The sequence below is a fragment of the Protopterus annectens genome, chromosome 8.part0 (genome assembly GCF_019279795.1).
Source record: "Protopterus annectens isolate FY-2018-M chromosome 8.part0, PAN1.0, whole genome shotgun sequence".
NCBI lineage: Eukaryota > Metazoa > Chordata > Ceratodontiformes > Protopteridae > Protopterus > Protopterus annectens.
Genome location: NC_056741.1, coordinates 419,277,299 through 419,292,559, shown reverse-complemented (window position 1 = coordinate 419,292,559; position 15,261 = coordinate 419,277,299). Strand labels below are relative to the sequence as shown.

Below are 15,261 nucleotides of genomic sequence, written 5' to 3'. Positions count from 1 at the left end.
TGTATGACGGCAGCTAAACTGAATATGACATGTGGCGTTAGGTTGTAGTATGATAAATATGTATGTAGTATTTGACAGCACCGGGTTTAATTTTTTTGGGATACTAGTTAGTCTTGCAATGTTTTCTGGATGTTTTGTATAGCATTTGACAGCAGCGGATTTATTTTTTTGGAGAGTAGTTACTCTTGCAATGTTTTCTGGAGGTTTCGGATAGCATACTTGTGGATGTCTTCTTGATGCTGTGGGCAGCATATTTGTGGATGTATTCTGGATGTTAGGAAGCATACTTGTGGATGGCTCAGTCACTGGTTTACAGTCTTTGGTAGTATGGGGAGAAATTGTCTGCAAAATGTCAAAGTTTCACTTTAACAACATTTACCGGCTCACGGCTTGAGATATGGAACGTGTGTTACACATAACTGCTATAGGAAAATGTATTTCCAGTGACATGATGTTGGGGAAACAGCATAGCTTGAAACAAGCACTCATTTCTTACATGTTATACTGCCTTTCCTATCTAAACAATGATTTTTAATAAAGTTAACATTGTCAGTGTGATTCTATATATATTTATAGTTACATTCACAGACCGGGAAGCAAGCGGTATTAAAGCAAAAATCTGGTTGCGATAATACGTAAGTACCCAATTTCCTTTGTTATGATTTGATATTTGTAAGGGCCTGTTAGAAGCACAGTTCAGTCACAGTCCCTTCTATGTTTATTCTGAGGTAATACTACACTTGGTTGGTTGCTTATTCCCTTTCTTAAGGCTATCTTTCTGCAAAAAAAAAAATCATTTGAATCTTTCCCTTCTTCTCATAACTTCCACAGAGCTTTAAACTGGGGAACTTACCTCTTAACAATAAAAAAATGTTTAATTTAGGTATTCCTGCTACAGGATGTATTATTTTCCTAAGATGGTCTGAAACTCTACAGATGTAAAGGGATATTCTTTTTTGCATCCTTGAGCATAAATTACTTCTATATACTGCTTGTCATTCAGCCTCTACCAGCAGTTTAGTGCTATATTTAAAATCATGCATTTGAGCTCTTATTTTCTTACAGGCATTAAAAGTCTATCTGTAAAATGTAATAGCTTGCATTATATGGACAACACCAGCTCTAGCCAGTTTATTCCTTGTTTGGTTTACCATAGTTCAGGTAATCTGTGCCCTCAATTTCTATGTATAGCTTTAAACAATCTCCAGTCAATTGCAAAGAGAGGAATTTTGCCCATTCATTTTTGCTGCAGTTCTGCTGTGTAGCTTAAAGGTCAAAAGTAGCCAATCATGACTCTAGCTCATCTTCCTCTGATAGCTTCTTTAAGGGTAATGTAATGATTTTGCGGCAGACTTTACTTTCCCCTCTGTCTACTAAATGCTGCTCTGTAGCTATCATTTCCCTGAACCAAGGTTTCTCCATGGTTTACCTTGGATTTGCAAATACTCCAGTAGAATATCCACACTGTTTTGTATTTAGTAAATGCAGCTTAAGTCTAACAGATACTACCTCGTAAAGCTTACTTCAAGACTACTGTAGCTTGGAATGTAACACATGTATACAGACTTAATATTACAGGACAGGGGAAAACAGCAGCATAAGAAAACGTCAAGTTTCTTTTTCAAGTCTCAACTTAATTGTATTGCAGTGAAAACAGTCACTTTTAAATGCACCCTTACTTCTCTTTGTTGCAGGTTTTTATGACACATCTCTCCACTGTTAAGTTGTTAGCAAAATAACACAGTACTATCTTGTAGTGTAAGTTAGAGATACAAGTAGTTGTCACATATTACCACAGCTTCTGTCCGATGCTAAAAGACTTTGAAGAAAATGGACCCAGAAGTAATTGAAAATGCAAGTTGCTCTACTCAAAGTTGCAATATATATATATATATATATATATATATATATATATATATATAAATATATATATATATATATATCTATCTATCTATCTATATATATATATATATCTATATATATATATATATATATATATATATATATTCACACCTACAGAAAAGTATGTTGATGAACTTAAACTTATCTGAGCTCAATACTGTCACAATGTACCAGCAAGAGGTCTGCTGAGAGAAACAATGCAATTTTACATTCTGTATAACTTTGCAGCTATTGCTTGTCAGGATTAGACTTTGTGAAATAGACTTTGGTTGAATTGCTTTAATTTTACATTCCAGTATGCTCACCAGGGCAAGATCTGGCAGATGAAGCTTGTAACCCTGTATATTTATGTGACTGTTGTGTAAAGAACTGGAACCATGTGTGCTTGTAAGTAAGTTTTTAAAAATAATGTGAGACAGAGAGAGAGAGAGAGAGAGAAAGAAACTGTGTATTTAACTGCTGGTGCAAGTTTAGCAGCCATGTTGCAGTTAGACAACTTAAGTGCGAAGAAGGTGGCTGCATACTTTAAAATTGCATTGCATAAGAGAAGATGCTTTAAACCACCAAGCTTTAAATTGCCAAATGTACCACCTTCCACTATATTTCAGTTCCTCTTGGCAAAGGCTCGCTAGTCTTGTGCTTACTGCAATAAAACACGTTCTTATGAAAGACTGTTGTGTTTGCTATCTCTCTCTCTCTCTCTATATATATATATATATATAGAGAGAGAGAGAGAGAGAGAGAGAAAGAAAGGAATAGAGAGAGGGAGAGAGAGAAAGACGAAACTTTTCCATTTTTTTCAGAATATGATTACAAATTCACAGTCAATATAAAAAGAAACAAGTCCACTTTGGAATTTTAAGCTTTGCTGTGAATTTCAGAATTTTGTGGAAGGCTACATTATTTTCACACCTCATAAATATCGTAGTCAAAGCGCATTAGAAAATTCAGCTGTACCCTTCCTTGTGGCACAGAAGGGGTTCTGTTATTAGTGGTACAATCAATACCATACTCAGATAGCTGACTAAGGGAGTTGAGTGTCACAACCATCTAAGACTGATGAGAGCGCCATTAAAAAAGTAATAAAATTCGAATTCAGGAAATGCTCTGTTTCAAACACAATAACTTAATTAATGTGTTATTGAGTTGCCCAATAAGCTCCACTAGGCAGAAATTTTCCAGTGGTGATCCAGAAGCAATCAACCGTTTGAATGACCTCTTGAATCATGTGCTACGCAAGTGGAAATTGGAGGAGTCACAAAGCTGGATGACAGAATGAAACTTGCTAGCTTCTCATTGCTTCGATAATTTGTACTATTTGCCAGACTATATATAATACTCCAGGAAAGTTTGTCAAAATCAGCAGAAAGTGTATTTGACATCTAGCATGAAGAAAAAGAAGAAGAACAAAATTTCTTCAGTCTCTTTAAACTGTAGCTAATGGCTTGCTAAATTTGTAGCATGCAGCTTGCTACATTTTATGCAAATGAAGCACTAAAGTACTTAACGTATAACAACCAAAAAAGTTTTTTTTATTTTATACTGTAGCAAACAAATGCTAGAGTTTATGCCACACATGGAGCACAAAGCACTTCAGGTCTGACTACAAGTGCAATACTTGCATTCTTTTCTTTATGCCAGTAATGTACTGAAGACTGATTGGGATCTTTGTGATGGGGCAGTTGGCCCATTTACCCCATCCTACTTACAGTCCTGCAGAATATTGCCAGTCTTAATAATACCTCTCTGAGAGCAAGATGTGAACTGAAGTAATTATACCAAGCTGCTGAAATGGAGTGAGTAGCAGACCTTTATTCAGAATTCACAATTTCTAACTAAACACTGTGCTGAGCAGTCTGCTGTCTCTGTCATACTTGTTCTCCATCTACGCAAAGATTATATGTGGATAGCGATTTGCACAATGTGTTTTATGTGGCTTCCTATTGAAATGTTGGCACTTGGAAAGCCGAGTGACAAAAAGCCAACCACCCCCCACCGAAAATACAGGAGAAGAGTAAATTTCAAATGTCTTTCTGCAGGGGGGCAAGCCACCCTGTGCCCTCAGCCCCATGTGGGGGAGCCCCAAGACTTATTTTGGCTATTCAGCCTCTATATTTCAGAGCTCACACTAGTGTATCCTGACATTTTAGTGGTTGCTGCTTTATGTAATCTACATCACCTTTGCAACACAGTATGATGGTGGCTGACATACATGATTTTGCGTTCATCTAAGGTTTCATTTTCCCCAGAATGTAATATGTTTTCTCCCCAGGTCGTCCTTGTTTAATTTAACCAGAAGAATGTCCTAAATGATTGCTTTTTAACACTAATGAGTAAATTTCCACCACTCACTGAGGAACAGGTCTCAGGGTTCAGCAAATGCCATGGCAATTTCCCAAAGGGAACATTGTACGAATTTAGACACATTCAAATGTGTAGAGAACTGCAAAAGCAGATACAAATGGGAAAAGGCAAAATAATTACATCACACTTTATATGTTGTACTATAATGGATTAATGGAACATTTACTTCATGATGATAAAAATGACATTTACATTTAGCTGAACTTTTAATAGTTAATAGTATGGACAACTATTATTTTAACATACCTCCCAGCATATTCTCTAAACTTACCAGGGGTTTGCAAAGATACCATACAACGTTCCTTTGCCTACACCATCCGTTGTAAACAAGGCTGCATCCTGAACCTTGTTGTAAAGTAGGAACTTACTGCGAGAGCCACAAACAAGTCTTGCTTTCAGAAAAGTGGTGAAGGTATCCTGTAGGACATTTTTCAACCGTCCTTCATCTGCCTGATGGTTAGAAACAACATAAAACAGATTTAAATAATCTTTAATTTTCAAGTACAGTTCATCCTATTATTTGATTTCTTTTTTACTTATGCAAAAAATCAAGCATGTCCTACTGGAAGCAAATAAACATACTCCCAATAATTATTTTGCCTTTATTGTTAAGACATGCCCACTCTAGACCAGAACAATGCTAACTTTCAGGCATGACACAGTAAACATTAAAGCAAGAGAAACTATTCCAGACATTGTTCTTTACAATTCATGTTCTTTTAAATGCTCTGACAGTACTATTACCAGAAAGAGCTATTATAACTTGTCCATATCATTTGCATATAAGAAGCAATGTGTTTTGTTATCATACAATGAAGAATTTTGAATTTGGTTTGCAATGTTATTTGTGGGTATCACAGTAAAGTAGTGGTTAGCACTACTGTCCCACAGAGCTTGGTCATCTGGTTTAGTTCCTAGTGGATGTGCCCTCAGTGTGGAGTCTGCTTGCCCTTCCTGTGTTCTTATGGGCTTTCACTGGGTGCTCAACTTTCTCCTTACATCTCACATCCCCATACATGCAGCTAAGTGAACTGGTGATTTTTCAGATTGCGGTTAGGTTTGTCTGCAGGGAATGTGTGAGTGTATGCACATACTATAATGAACAGTCATACCATCCAGGATTCAATCTCAGACTTACACCCATTGTTTTCCTGAAAAGGAACAGGTACTACTGCAACTCTGAAAAGGATAACGTGGACATCAGAAAATTAATAAATGAGGTTTGACCAAGATGGTGGCTTAAATGCAACAGATTTTAGTTGATCTGCATTATTAGAACATTTGGACAGAATTTTGTTATCATATTACAGAATTATTATAGATTATGTATATATATATATATATATATATATAGATATATATATGGGTCTACTTCATATGGCCGACAGTTCATATGGTTGAAGAAACTCATTTGGTCGACAACCAGTATTCAAGGCACTTAACAGGGATTTGCCCCCCTCCCCAAAGTTGTGCGACCCTGGATTTGATATATATAGTTAGGGGGGGGGCACAGCCCCCCACATTGGAGGTGTGGGGGGTGAAGGCCCCCACCTATATTCATTTAAAATGTTTAGTTTTTGTTGTATTTTCATGTTTTAAACGAATATTAGTGGGGGGCTTTGCCCCCCCACCCCGCATTGTGGGGGGCTGTGCCCCCCCACACCTCCCCTAACTATATCAACTCCAAGGTCGCACAACTTTGGGGAGAGGGGCAAATCCCTGTTAAGTGCCTTGAATACTGGTTGTCGACCAAATGAGTTTCGACCATATGAACTGTCAACCATATGAAGTAGACCTATATATATATATCTATATCTATATCTATCTATATATCTATATATATATATATATATATATATATATATATATATATATTTAAAAACAGATCACTTGGAAAATGTTGATTTTCAAAACTAGCGAGCAACAGACATATTTTATTTATATATATACATAATGTTTATTCTGCAGTATATGTCTCTTAATTAACAAGTAAAACGTATTTACTAAGTGTCTTCATTACCATCATCAACCCCCTTCTTCTTTTTTTACTTGGGGTTGGGGGTCACATCAACATTACGCCATGGGGTAACTATTTGCTTAGCATTTTTAGAATCTTCTGTCATGTAGAAATATATTATTTCACATCAATTTACATTTTATTCTTAAAAAATGCAGTATTATTGTCATATCATTACTTCAACTGATTTGCATATTTAACAAGCTAATCAGCTCATTACTAAGCAATGTCACAATTTTGGCAGTTTTCTGTTAACATAAATCTTTTTCTCATACTAAGCTTGAGCTTCCTCACTTGTTTAAGCAATTAAAGTCAGTTTAGAATATTTTAAAATCTCAAGATTAAAAGAGTAGTGAAATGCCTCTGACATTGCAATGCACAATAGGAGGGGCTTCTGTCCTAGAGCTAACTGCTCAGTGCACACTGGAACACAAAAAGAATTCACTGAGTTTACCTGTTTTTATACTTTTTTTAATTTAAGTGACTGTTCATCTAATGTCATAAAATATGTTTAGAATTACTTATTTATTTGTGGAGATACATTTGGCACTGGAATGAGGATAGGCAGTTGGTATAATAGTTAAGGTGTTTACCTTGTGGACACAAGGTGCCAGGTTTGATTCTTACATGGGGTAATTGGCTAGGCTTAACATGGCCCAAAGCAACAGTTAGCCTAATACTATTCTATAAACCTAGGGAGAGTAAACAGAGCACAGTGTATGAGGAGGCAGAAAGGAATGTAATAGTTTGTTTTTGAATGCTGGTTCTCTTTCTCTGTGTATGTGTATGTGTGTGTGTGTATATGTATATATATATATATATATATATATATATATATATATATATATATATATATATATGTGTGTGTGTGTGTGTGTGTGTATATATATATATATATATATATATATATATATATATATATATATATATATATATTATGTCATTTGTCAGGACCTTTTCTGACAGAAAGGAAAGCATTATTTGCATGTTAAATGATTTTCTAGAATACTCTTTAATTTGTTTTAAGTAGCAACTTGGGAGGTGTGAGATATGAGCATTAGCAAACACTTAGAATGATTACAAGTATTCTCATATTTCTGCTGTTTGAATACTGTATGTTTTACACATTCATATAGGGTTTATTTTATTTTATTTTTAATTTTACATTTGTTTACCTGGAAAGTCCGACTGGAATAAGGTCCATTTACAGCGGAGGCCCGGGGAGAAAAGCTCCATAACATAATGGTACAAATACAACAAATGACAAAAAAATCTCTGTACAGAGGCATATATACAATGTCTTTATATGACAACACATAATCCACGAATGACAGAAAATTTCTATACAGTGGCATATATACAGTCTAGGAAATTTTTCATACCTTAGTTTGATTTGAGCAAGCTTGGTATATAGATAGCAAAACTTTGAATCCCCTATTGGTAGTACAAAGCATAAAAATGAAGGAATGGAATCTGGAAAATAATGCTATTCGGGAGAGATGTCATAGCTTTAGAAATAGTTTGTAGGATAGTAGTTCCTGATAGGGAATACAGAATAGTTGAGGTAAGCAGTGAAGAGATGAGGTGTGGTAACTTAGGAGGAGAACATAAAAGATTTTATGTGATACAGGGACAAAGCCATGATTGCAAGAGGTGTGACTTTAGTGATTTCTTGAAAAGTGAGATGGATGGTACAGAGGAGATACTTTGGGGGAGGTTATTCCATTCCCTAGCAATGGTGTGGGAACAGACATTTCCCTGCAGTGTTATTGGCTTTGGTTATGCAGAGCAGGGTTTTGTTGGATGAGCGTAGAGGGCGATTTGCAGAATATTGGTTTAGAAGCTGGTTTAGAGCTGGGGTTTTCCGAGGGTTCCTTATTAAGGTGAAGGTGAGGACTAATTGGTGATAGCTAATTAGCTGAGAGAGTTCTAACCACTATAGTTGCTTCAGGGCAAGACAGTGATGACTTCTAAAAGTGGAGTTGTTAGCAAATTTTGCAATTGTATTGTAACGTGACACTAGTTTGTTTAGGTCTGTTTTCCTGATATGAATTAGGATTGGCGATGCATACAGTAGGGTAGACAAGAGGTGGGTTTGGGCTAAGGAGATTCTAGCTTGGTCCAATAGGAACTGTTTGTGTTTGCATAGGGTTCCTCGTTTCTTATGTACCTTTGTGATGGTTTATGAGATATGGACATTAAAGTTTAGATTGTTATCTATTTCAACCCCAAGCAGCTTAGTGTGAGGGGAGGGGGAGATTGTGGTCCCATTTTTGGAGGTGATAGTGAAGGTAGGAGGTGTGGATTTGGATTTATTGGGGGTGAAAAGGAGTAATCTGGTCTTGCTGGGGTTTAGAATGAGTTGGATATCGGTAAGCCATTGTTCCATGGAGCAGAAGGATTCTTGGGTGAGCTTTTGAAGAGTGGTTATGGATGGGGCTGAGCAGATTAAGTTGGAGTCATCTGTGTACTGTATAAGTGATGTATGCAGGGTGGAAGTAGGTAGTTTGTTAGTGAAAATGTTGAATAGCAGAGGAACCAGTATTGATCCTTGTGGGATGCCTAAGTAGTTGGTAATAGAGGAGATAGTGTACTTTGACATTTAACTGATTGTTTTCTGTCAGAGAGATAGCTTCTAAACCATGAAGTAGTAGAGGGGGTGAAGGATGAGGTTGACAGAGTGTCTAATAGTAGTTTGTGGGAGACCATACCAAATGCTTTTGATAGATCTAGGAATATGGCTGAGACGAATTAGTTGTTGTTTCTTAAATGGCTAATCTGATTGGGAAAGGAGAGTAGAGCAGTGGTTGTGCTATGGTTTGGGCGGAAAGTATGCTGTGTGGGGGAGAGGAGGTTTTGTGATGATAAGAAGTGCATTACCTGGGTGTGAATACATTTCTCCGGAAGCTTGGAAAGGGGGGACAAGATAGCAATTGGCCGGTAGTTTGATAGTTCATAGGAGTTTCCGCCTTTGTGAAGAGGAATTATATTATATTAAAAGATTGTTATATAAGTTTAGCTTCACTTAAATAAGGGCAGGTAATTACTACGGATGTCATAGGAAACGGCATGACTTTATGAAACTTGAACGATCTCAGGAAAACTAATAATATGAGTGTTAAGAACAGCTTGATGTATGGCAGCTAATGCAGTAGACTGAAACCGTGAACTGTTGACAGACTGGAAACTGTGAACTGTTGACAGACTGTTTCTAGTAGCCCAGGGTTTAATTCTTACAGCATTCATCTGCTTTGTGTGTCTTTCTGAGCAATTTACTTGACCAGACAATACTCTGTTTTTCTTTTTTTTTAAAAGGGCTGGGATGATCTCTTCAGTGGTCTCCTTCACTTCATGCTTGGTGACTACCTACGAACCTACAGACTGAACATATGTTTAAAAGGATAAAAACTACTGCTTGATGATAAGGGACATGAAGTTTAAACAGATTTTTTTTTCTAAAGATTGTTGGTACATATTAGTTAAGGAGGGAATGCACATGCTTTAATTAAAAGATTGTTGTGTGACTATCATTAGCTTTACATAAATGATAGCTGGTGTCTGAGCAAACTGCATGTGACTTTGCTTGTGGATCTTGAGCAGCCTTAAGAAAGATAGTAATGTGAGAGCTGGGGAAAGTTTGATGCCTAGTTGTTGGTGCAGTGGATTGGTCCAAGGTTTGATTCTCACAGCCTTTGCCTGCCTGCTGTGTGTCTCTGTGCAGGTTGCTTAATTGAACTGCACTGTAGGGATCTGAGGAGGCTTGGATGGTTTCCTTAATTGTCTCCTTGACTGCATACCCATTGACTACCTATCAGCTTAGAGATTAAACAGATGTTTAAATGGATACAGACTACAATATGATGGTGAGGAGATTAAACTGAGGCATTTTTTCTGTATAACATTATTGTTACATATTAGTTGACGCTGGAATGTATGTTCGTTGAATTATCAATGAATAGAATTATCAAAGGGTTGTTATGCAAGTACCTTTAGCTTCACATAAATGGCGATTGGTGGCTCTGGAAGTCAGAGTCGGCAGTATAAGACTTTGCTTGTGGAACTTAAACAGTTTGGAATAACATCAGTTTTAATGATGTTAATATTGGCAAGAGTTAGATATTTGGTGATTGGTCTGGTGGACTGAAACTATGAGCTGTTGATGGGGTGGTTTTTGTGCTTCAGGGTTTTATTTCCATGGCCTTTGTATGTCTACTGTGCAACTCTGAGGGAGTTTCTTGACTAGACAGTAATGTTTTTTTTAGCAAACTGGGATAGTCTCTTTAATCGTCTCCTTAATTGCATACCTGTGATTACCTATGAATGTAAAGATTAAACATACATTTAGATGGATAGAAATTATTATTTGATAATTTATTTATTTATGATTTATTTAACATTTGTTGACCAGATCAGTCTGTCTGGACAGATGCCCCTTTTCAACTGAGACCCGAGGAGAAAAGCTCCAAAAGGTAAATATAAAGTGTCACAATACATTAAGCATAACATTCATAAAATACAGTTTACTAGTAATCACATACAGTTTCATGCTTAAAATAGTCACAGTAGTAGTAACAACATACAGTATAACAATAATCACAATACAGTTTCATCCTATACATAGTACAGTACAGTTTATTACAGTTGTGAAACAAGAGGTAGGCTGAGTAGTAACAATGCAACAATACTTATGGATCAGAGAGTTTGTAGTATAGGTTCATAGGTAGGTACTAGGCTATTGGCCATAGGGCCTACACAAGCCCAGCCAAAAAGGTACCCTGGCTTTTGCCACCCAAGAAAATTATTTTCCTGTGCCCCTGTCAAGCAGAGCCACAGAAGTGATCCCTGGGGTGAATTTCCCATTTCCCATCCATTCATCAAGATTTTTCTTGAAGAGTGCTAATGAGGAGCTTTGTTAGATATAGATAGGTAGTTTGTTCCAGAGTATGGGAAGTCTCTGGGACAGGAATCTATCTCTCCACCATGCTGTTTATTGTGGTGACAAGGTTTAGGTCCCTAGAGCGTGTATCTTGGAGGGATTAGGATTTCTTTAAGTGGAGCATATCCAACAGCTCTGGGTTTGATATTGCTTTGTATGTTAGGCAGAGATCGCCTCTGAGCAGGCGATATGTGATGGAGTAAAGCTGGAGTTTTTTGAGATAGCCTGCATAGGGCATCTGTTTGAGGCCGTAATCCTCTTTGTGAGGTATTTCTGTGGCCTTTCCAGTTGTAGATGTCTTGTGAGGTACATACCAAAAGGGGCATTGTACTCTATAACGGGTCTAATGAGTGATGAGTAGTGGGGAACAATGACCTCTTTTTTCCTGGATGAGAAACCTTTTGTGATGAGGTGTGCCACGAAGAAGGATTCCTGACAACTGTGACAATGTGATTATCAAAGGAGAGACTACTGTCCACCTGTGTCCCAAGGTCTTTTATCACACTTTCAGTGTTAAGTAGACTACACCTATGTGGTAGTTCATGGGTACAGAGTTTTTACCAAAAGGGATGACAATGCAGTTTTTGGCATTGAGCTTGAGGCCATGGCTTAGACACCAGGCATCTGTCTCAGTTTGGCCCTTTTGTAGGATGTTCACATTATTAGGAGTTTCGATTATGGCTCCTAGTTTGCAGTCATCTGTGAACTTCATTAGCCAAAGACCTTCTGTGTTAGCCTGTACTTGAAGATACAAAACAGGAGAGGACCCAGGACTGAACCCTGTGGTACTCCACTTGTCATTGGTCTGAAGTCGGATTTGGAGTGTGCTACTTTCACAGTGTGGGTTCTGTCAGTGAGCCAGTTGGCAACCCATCTTGTGACATAGGGATTTATACCTAGTTTAGTGAGTTTATCTATAATTCTAGAGTGGGGGATGGTAATGAAAGCCTTGGCGAGATCTAGATAGGCTGTGTGAACCACCTTACCCTCATCTACACCTTTGGTGACTGCTTCAACGAAGTCTATCAGGTTTAGGAGGCATGATCTGCCTTTTACAAACCCAAACTGGGTGGGGTCCAGAGTTTGGAGATTACCAATGTCTTTGTTTATAAGTTCCATGATGATACGTTTCATGGCCTTGCAGACCAGGCTCATCAGGCTAATGGGGCAGCAGTTTCCGGGGTCCATGGTGGATCCCCCTTTGTGGAGTGTGATAACCATCGCTGTGCGCCATTCAGTGGGCACAAAGCCTGAGGTGAGGTTGTGATTGAACATGGTGCTTAGGTGGGGTGCCAGTTCATTCTGTAGTTCATGTAGAACGCAGCCTGGGGTGTTGTCAGGTCCCATGGATGCTGTGTTCATGGCTTTGGAGAGTGTGATTTTTACCTGTGCAGCTGTGATTACAGGAACTTTACATTCTTCCAGTATAGAGATGGGCCCTTTAGGGGGTGAGAGGGGGGTAAAGTTAGCACTGAACCTATCTGCCAGGATGTTGGCAATATCAGTTGATTCTGTATATTTAGTGCCATTGTGCTTTAACTCATAGCAGATCTGAGTGTTGCCATTGAGATTCTTGACATAGCTATGGAATGCTTTGTTATTGTCTTTAGAAACAGTGGCGATTTTCTTTTCATAACTAGCCTTGGAGGATTTTATGAGGGATCTCAGCTTCTTACTGAGGCTGACCATGGAGTTCTTCCATTCATGGGATTTTACTCTTTTTTGCAGCAGTTTCTTTCTTCTGTTGTAGAGTTTGTTTATGGCAGGGGACCACCAGATTGGCTTCCTTTTTTTGGAGGATAGCATCTTGGTTCTGTTAGGGATAGCACGATCCATGCACTCGTGTAAGTGCTTATAAAGTGCATTTGTGTAGGATTCAGCAGTCGTACCTCTATTTGTCACTTCTGTCTTAAGAAGCGTGAAGTTGGCTTTTGAGAAATTTTTTATGGTGGTTTCCCTAATGGGGGTGGTGGCAGGATGTGGATGTCTAGGGTGATTAGCTTGTGGTCGGATATGACCAACGAGGAATTGACCTCTGGTGTGGAACACTGATTGCCCATGTTGGTAATGACCAGATCTAGGATATTGCTGCCCCTGGTGGGGGTGTGGATAAGTTGATCCAAGATGTTGGAATTTATGAATTCCAGAAAACATTGAGCAAAAGAGTCGGTACATGAGTAGTTTTCCCCGTTAATTGTGGGGTAGTTGAAATTGCCCATTATTAAGGTGTTAGGTTGTACCCTAATATTTTCCAGTGTATCAAGAAATGAGGAGTGGGAATCCTGGGGCATGGTGGGGGATCTGTTGCAAGCTACAATTTGGATTGCGGTCTTGCCCAGAGTTAGTTGCACTTTGATATCTCGAATGCATTATGCTAAGCAACTAGCCTGGAGCTGTGGATACCCTTAATGAATATGGACATGCCTCCGCCTTTAGTGTTTCGGTCCAGGTTAGTTGGGCAAAAGGTGTGGTATGAATTATAATTATAGCCTGGTAATGCAGGGGTGCTCTCTGGAGCCTTCAACCAGGTCTCTGTCACTGCACAGATGTTGATGTTCTCCATTTTAAGGAGTGCCTTGAGTGAGTGCATTTAGTTTATAGTTTATATATTTTATATAGTTTATATATAGTTTGTATAGTTTATATATAGTTTATTTTAAGGAACAAGTCCAGGATAAGAGAAGGAGTGGAACAGATAATTAGGAAGGAGTGGTTAGTTGATGCAGAGGTACATTAAGTTAGGTCAGTACAAGAGCAAGTCCAAGAGTTTAATAGATAGTCTTTTAATGTTTTTTTAAAACAGTTTGAGTTTGAAATATGAGGGCAGTTTGTTCCATGCATTGGTGACAGCTTGATTATAGAGAAGTTTGCCAATATGGTTTTATTGGGTTTGTAGAGTTGCCGAAGGAGCTGGTCTGAGTTGTGGAGTGTACTGTTAGGAATGTAGGGGGTGATGAGAGTTGAGAGAGCAGGACAAGAGTGGAGTTGGTTTAAGATGGAGTGAGTCAGGTATAGCTGAGGCAGAAGGAGTTGATGGCACAGTTCTAGCCATTGTAGGTTTTTTAGAGAAAGTCAGTAGTGTAAGTGATAGGGTTGATTAGTGGCAAATCTAGCAGTTTTAGTGTATCCAATTTCTAGTTTAGACAAAAGATTAGTTTGAAGGTTAGTAAGGATTGGGGCAGCATATAATAGGATGGGTAGTAGATAGGCTTGTGCTAGAGATAGTTTTTGGTGAATCTTTTTAATGCAGTTTTGGATGTGAAGATTGAATTTTAGTTGATTCTCAGTAATGACCCCTAATAGTTTAGTATGAGGTTCAGCCTTGATTGTTGTGTTGTTAAGCGAGGAGACAGTGAAGGTAGATTTGAGGTATTGGAGAGACTTAGGGAGGAAGAGGAGGAGTTTAAATTTATTTGGGTTGAGTAGGAGCTTGTTGTATGTTAGCTATTTTTTGACAGAGTGAACATATTCTTGGGTGAGAGTGAGTAAGTGGTGAGATTGACCCATTTTAAAAAATAGACCATTGTGTAGGTGATGTTTTTAAATGTTTTATATGTGTACATATTTTTCTGCATTTGCATTTAATGGTACATATTTTTAAATGTATACATTTTTTATATGTTTTTAGAAGCATTTTTCTTTAAATAGTTAAATGGTTTTGTCATGTGATTTGTGATGATAGCATAAGATGGGTGTTTTAGCAACAATGTAGTTACACCGGAAGAAGCATTTAGTGAAAGCGCTTGTGTTAATAAACAGCTGTGTTGGTTGAAGAAATTGGAGCCTTACCTTTGCCTTTTACTGCATTTATTCTTGGACCTTTGGTGGCTTATTGCAGAGGCACCTGGATTTTGTTGGTTTTGCTTTTCATATTCACTTACATAAGTTAGCTCTTAGATCTAAAATGATGGCAAGAACTAATCACATCAACAGTATATATATATATATCTCTGGTAGTAATAGTATATACTATGGAAGACATTCTGGACTGTTAAAAAATACTATAAGAAAATTAATGCAAAACATAGCAGCATAGAAAAAA

At 37.8% G+C, this 15,261-nt stretch overlaps 1 protein-coding gene across 1 annotated transcript in view; it reads right to left on the bottom strand.

Annotated features, from left to right (window-relative positions):
* Positions 1–15,261, bottom strand: part of LOC122808845 (semaphorin-7A-like) — an 851,812-nt gene that overhangs the window by 310,003 nt on the left and 526,548 nt on the right. The window contains exon 8 of the mRNA XM_044079936.1: positions 4,538–4,716. Within this exon, the coding sequence (XP_043935871.1) occupies positions 4,538–4,716 (179 nt within the window). The remainder of the gene's footprint in view (positions 1–4,537; positions 4,717–15,261) is intronic.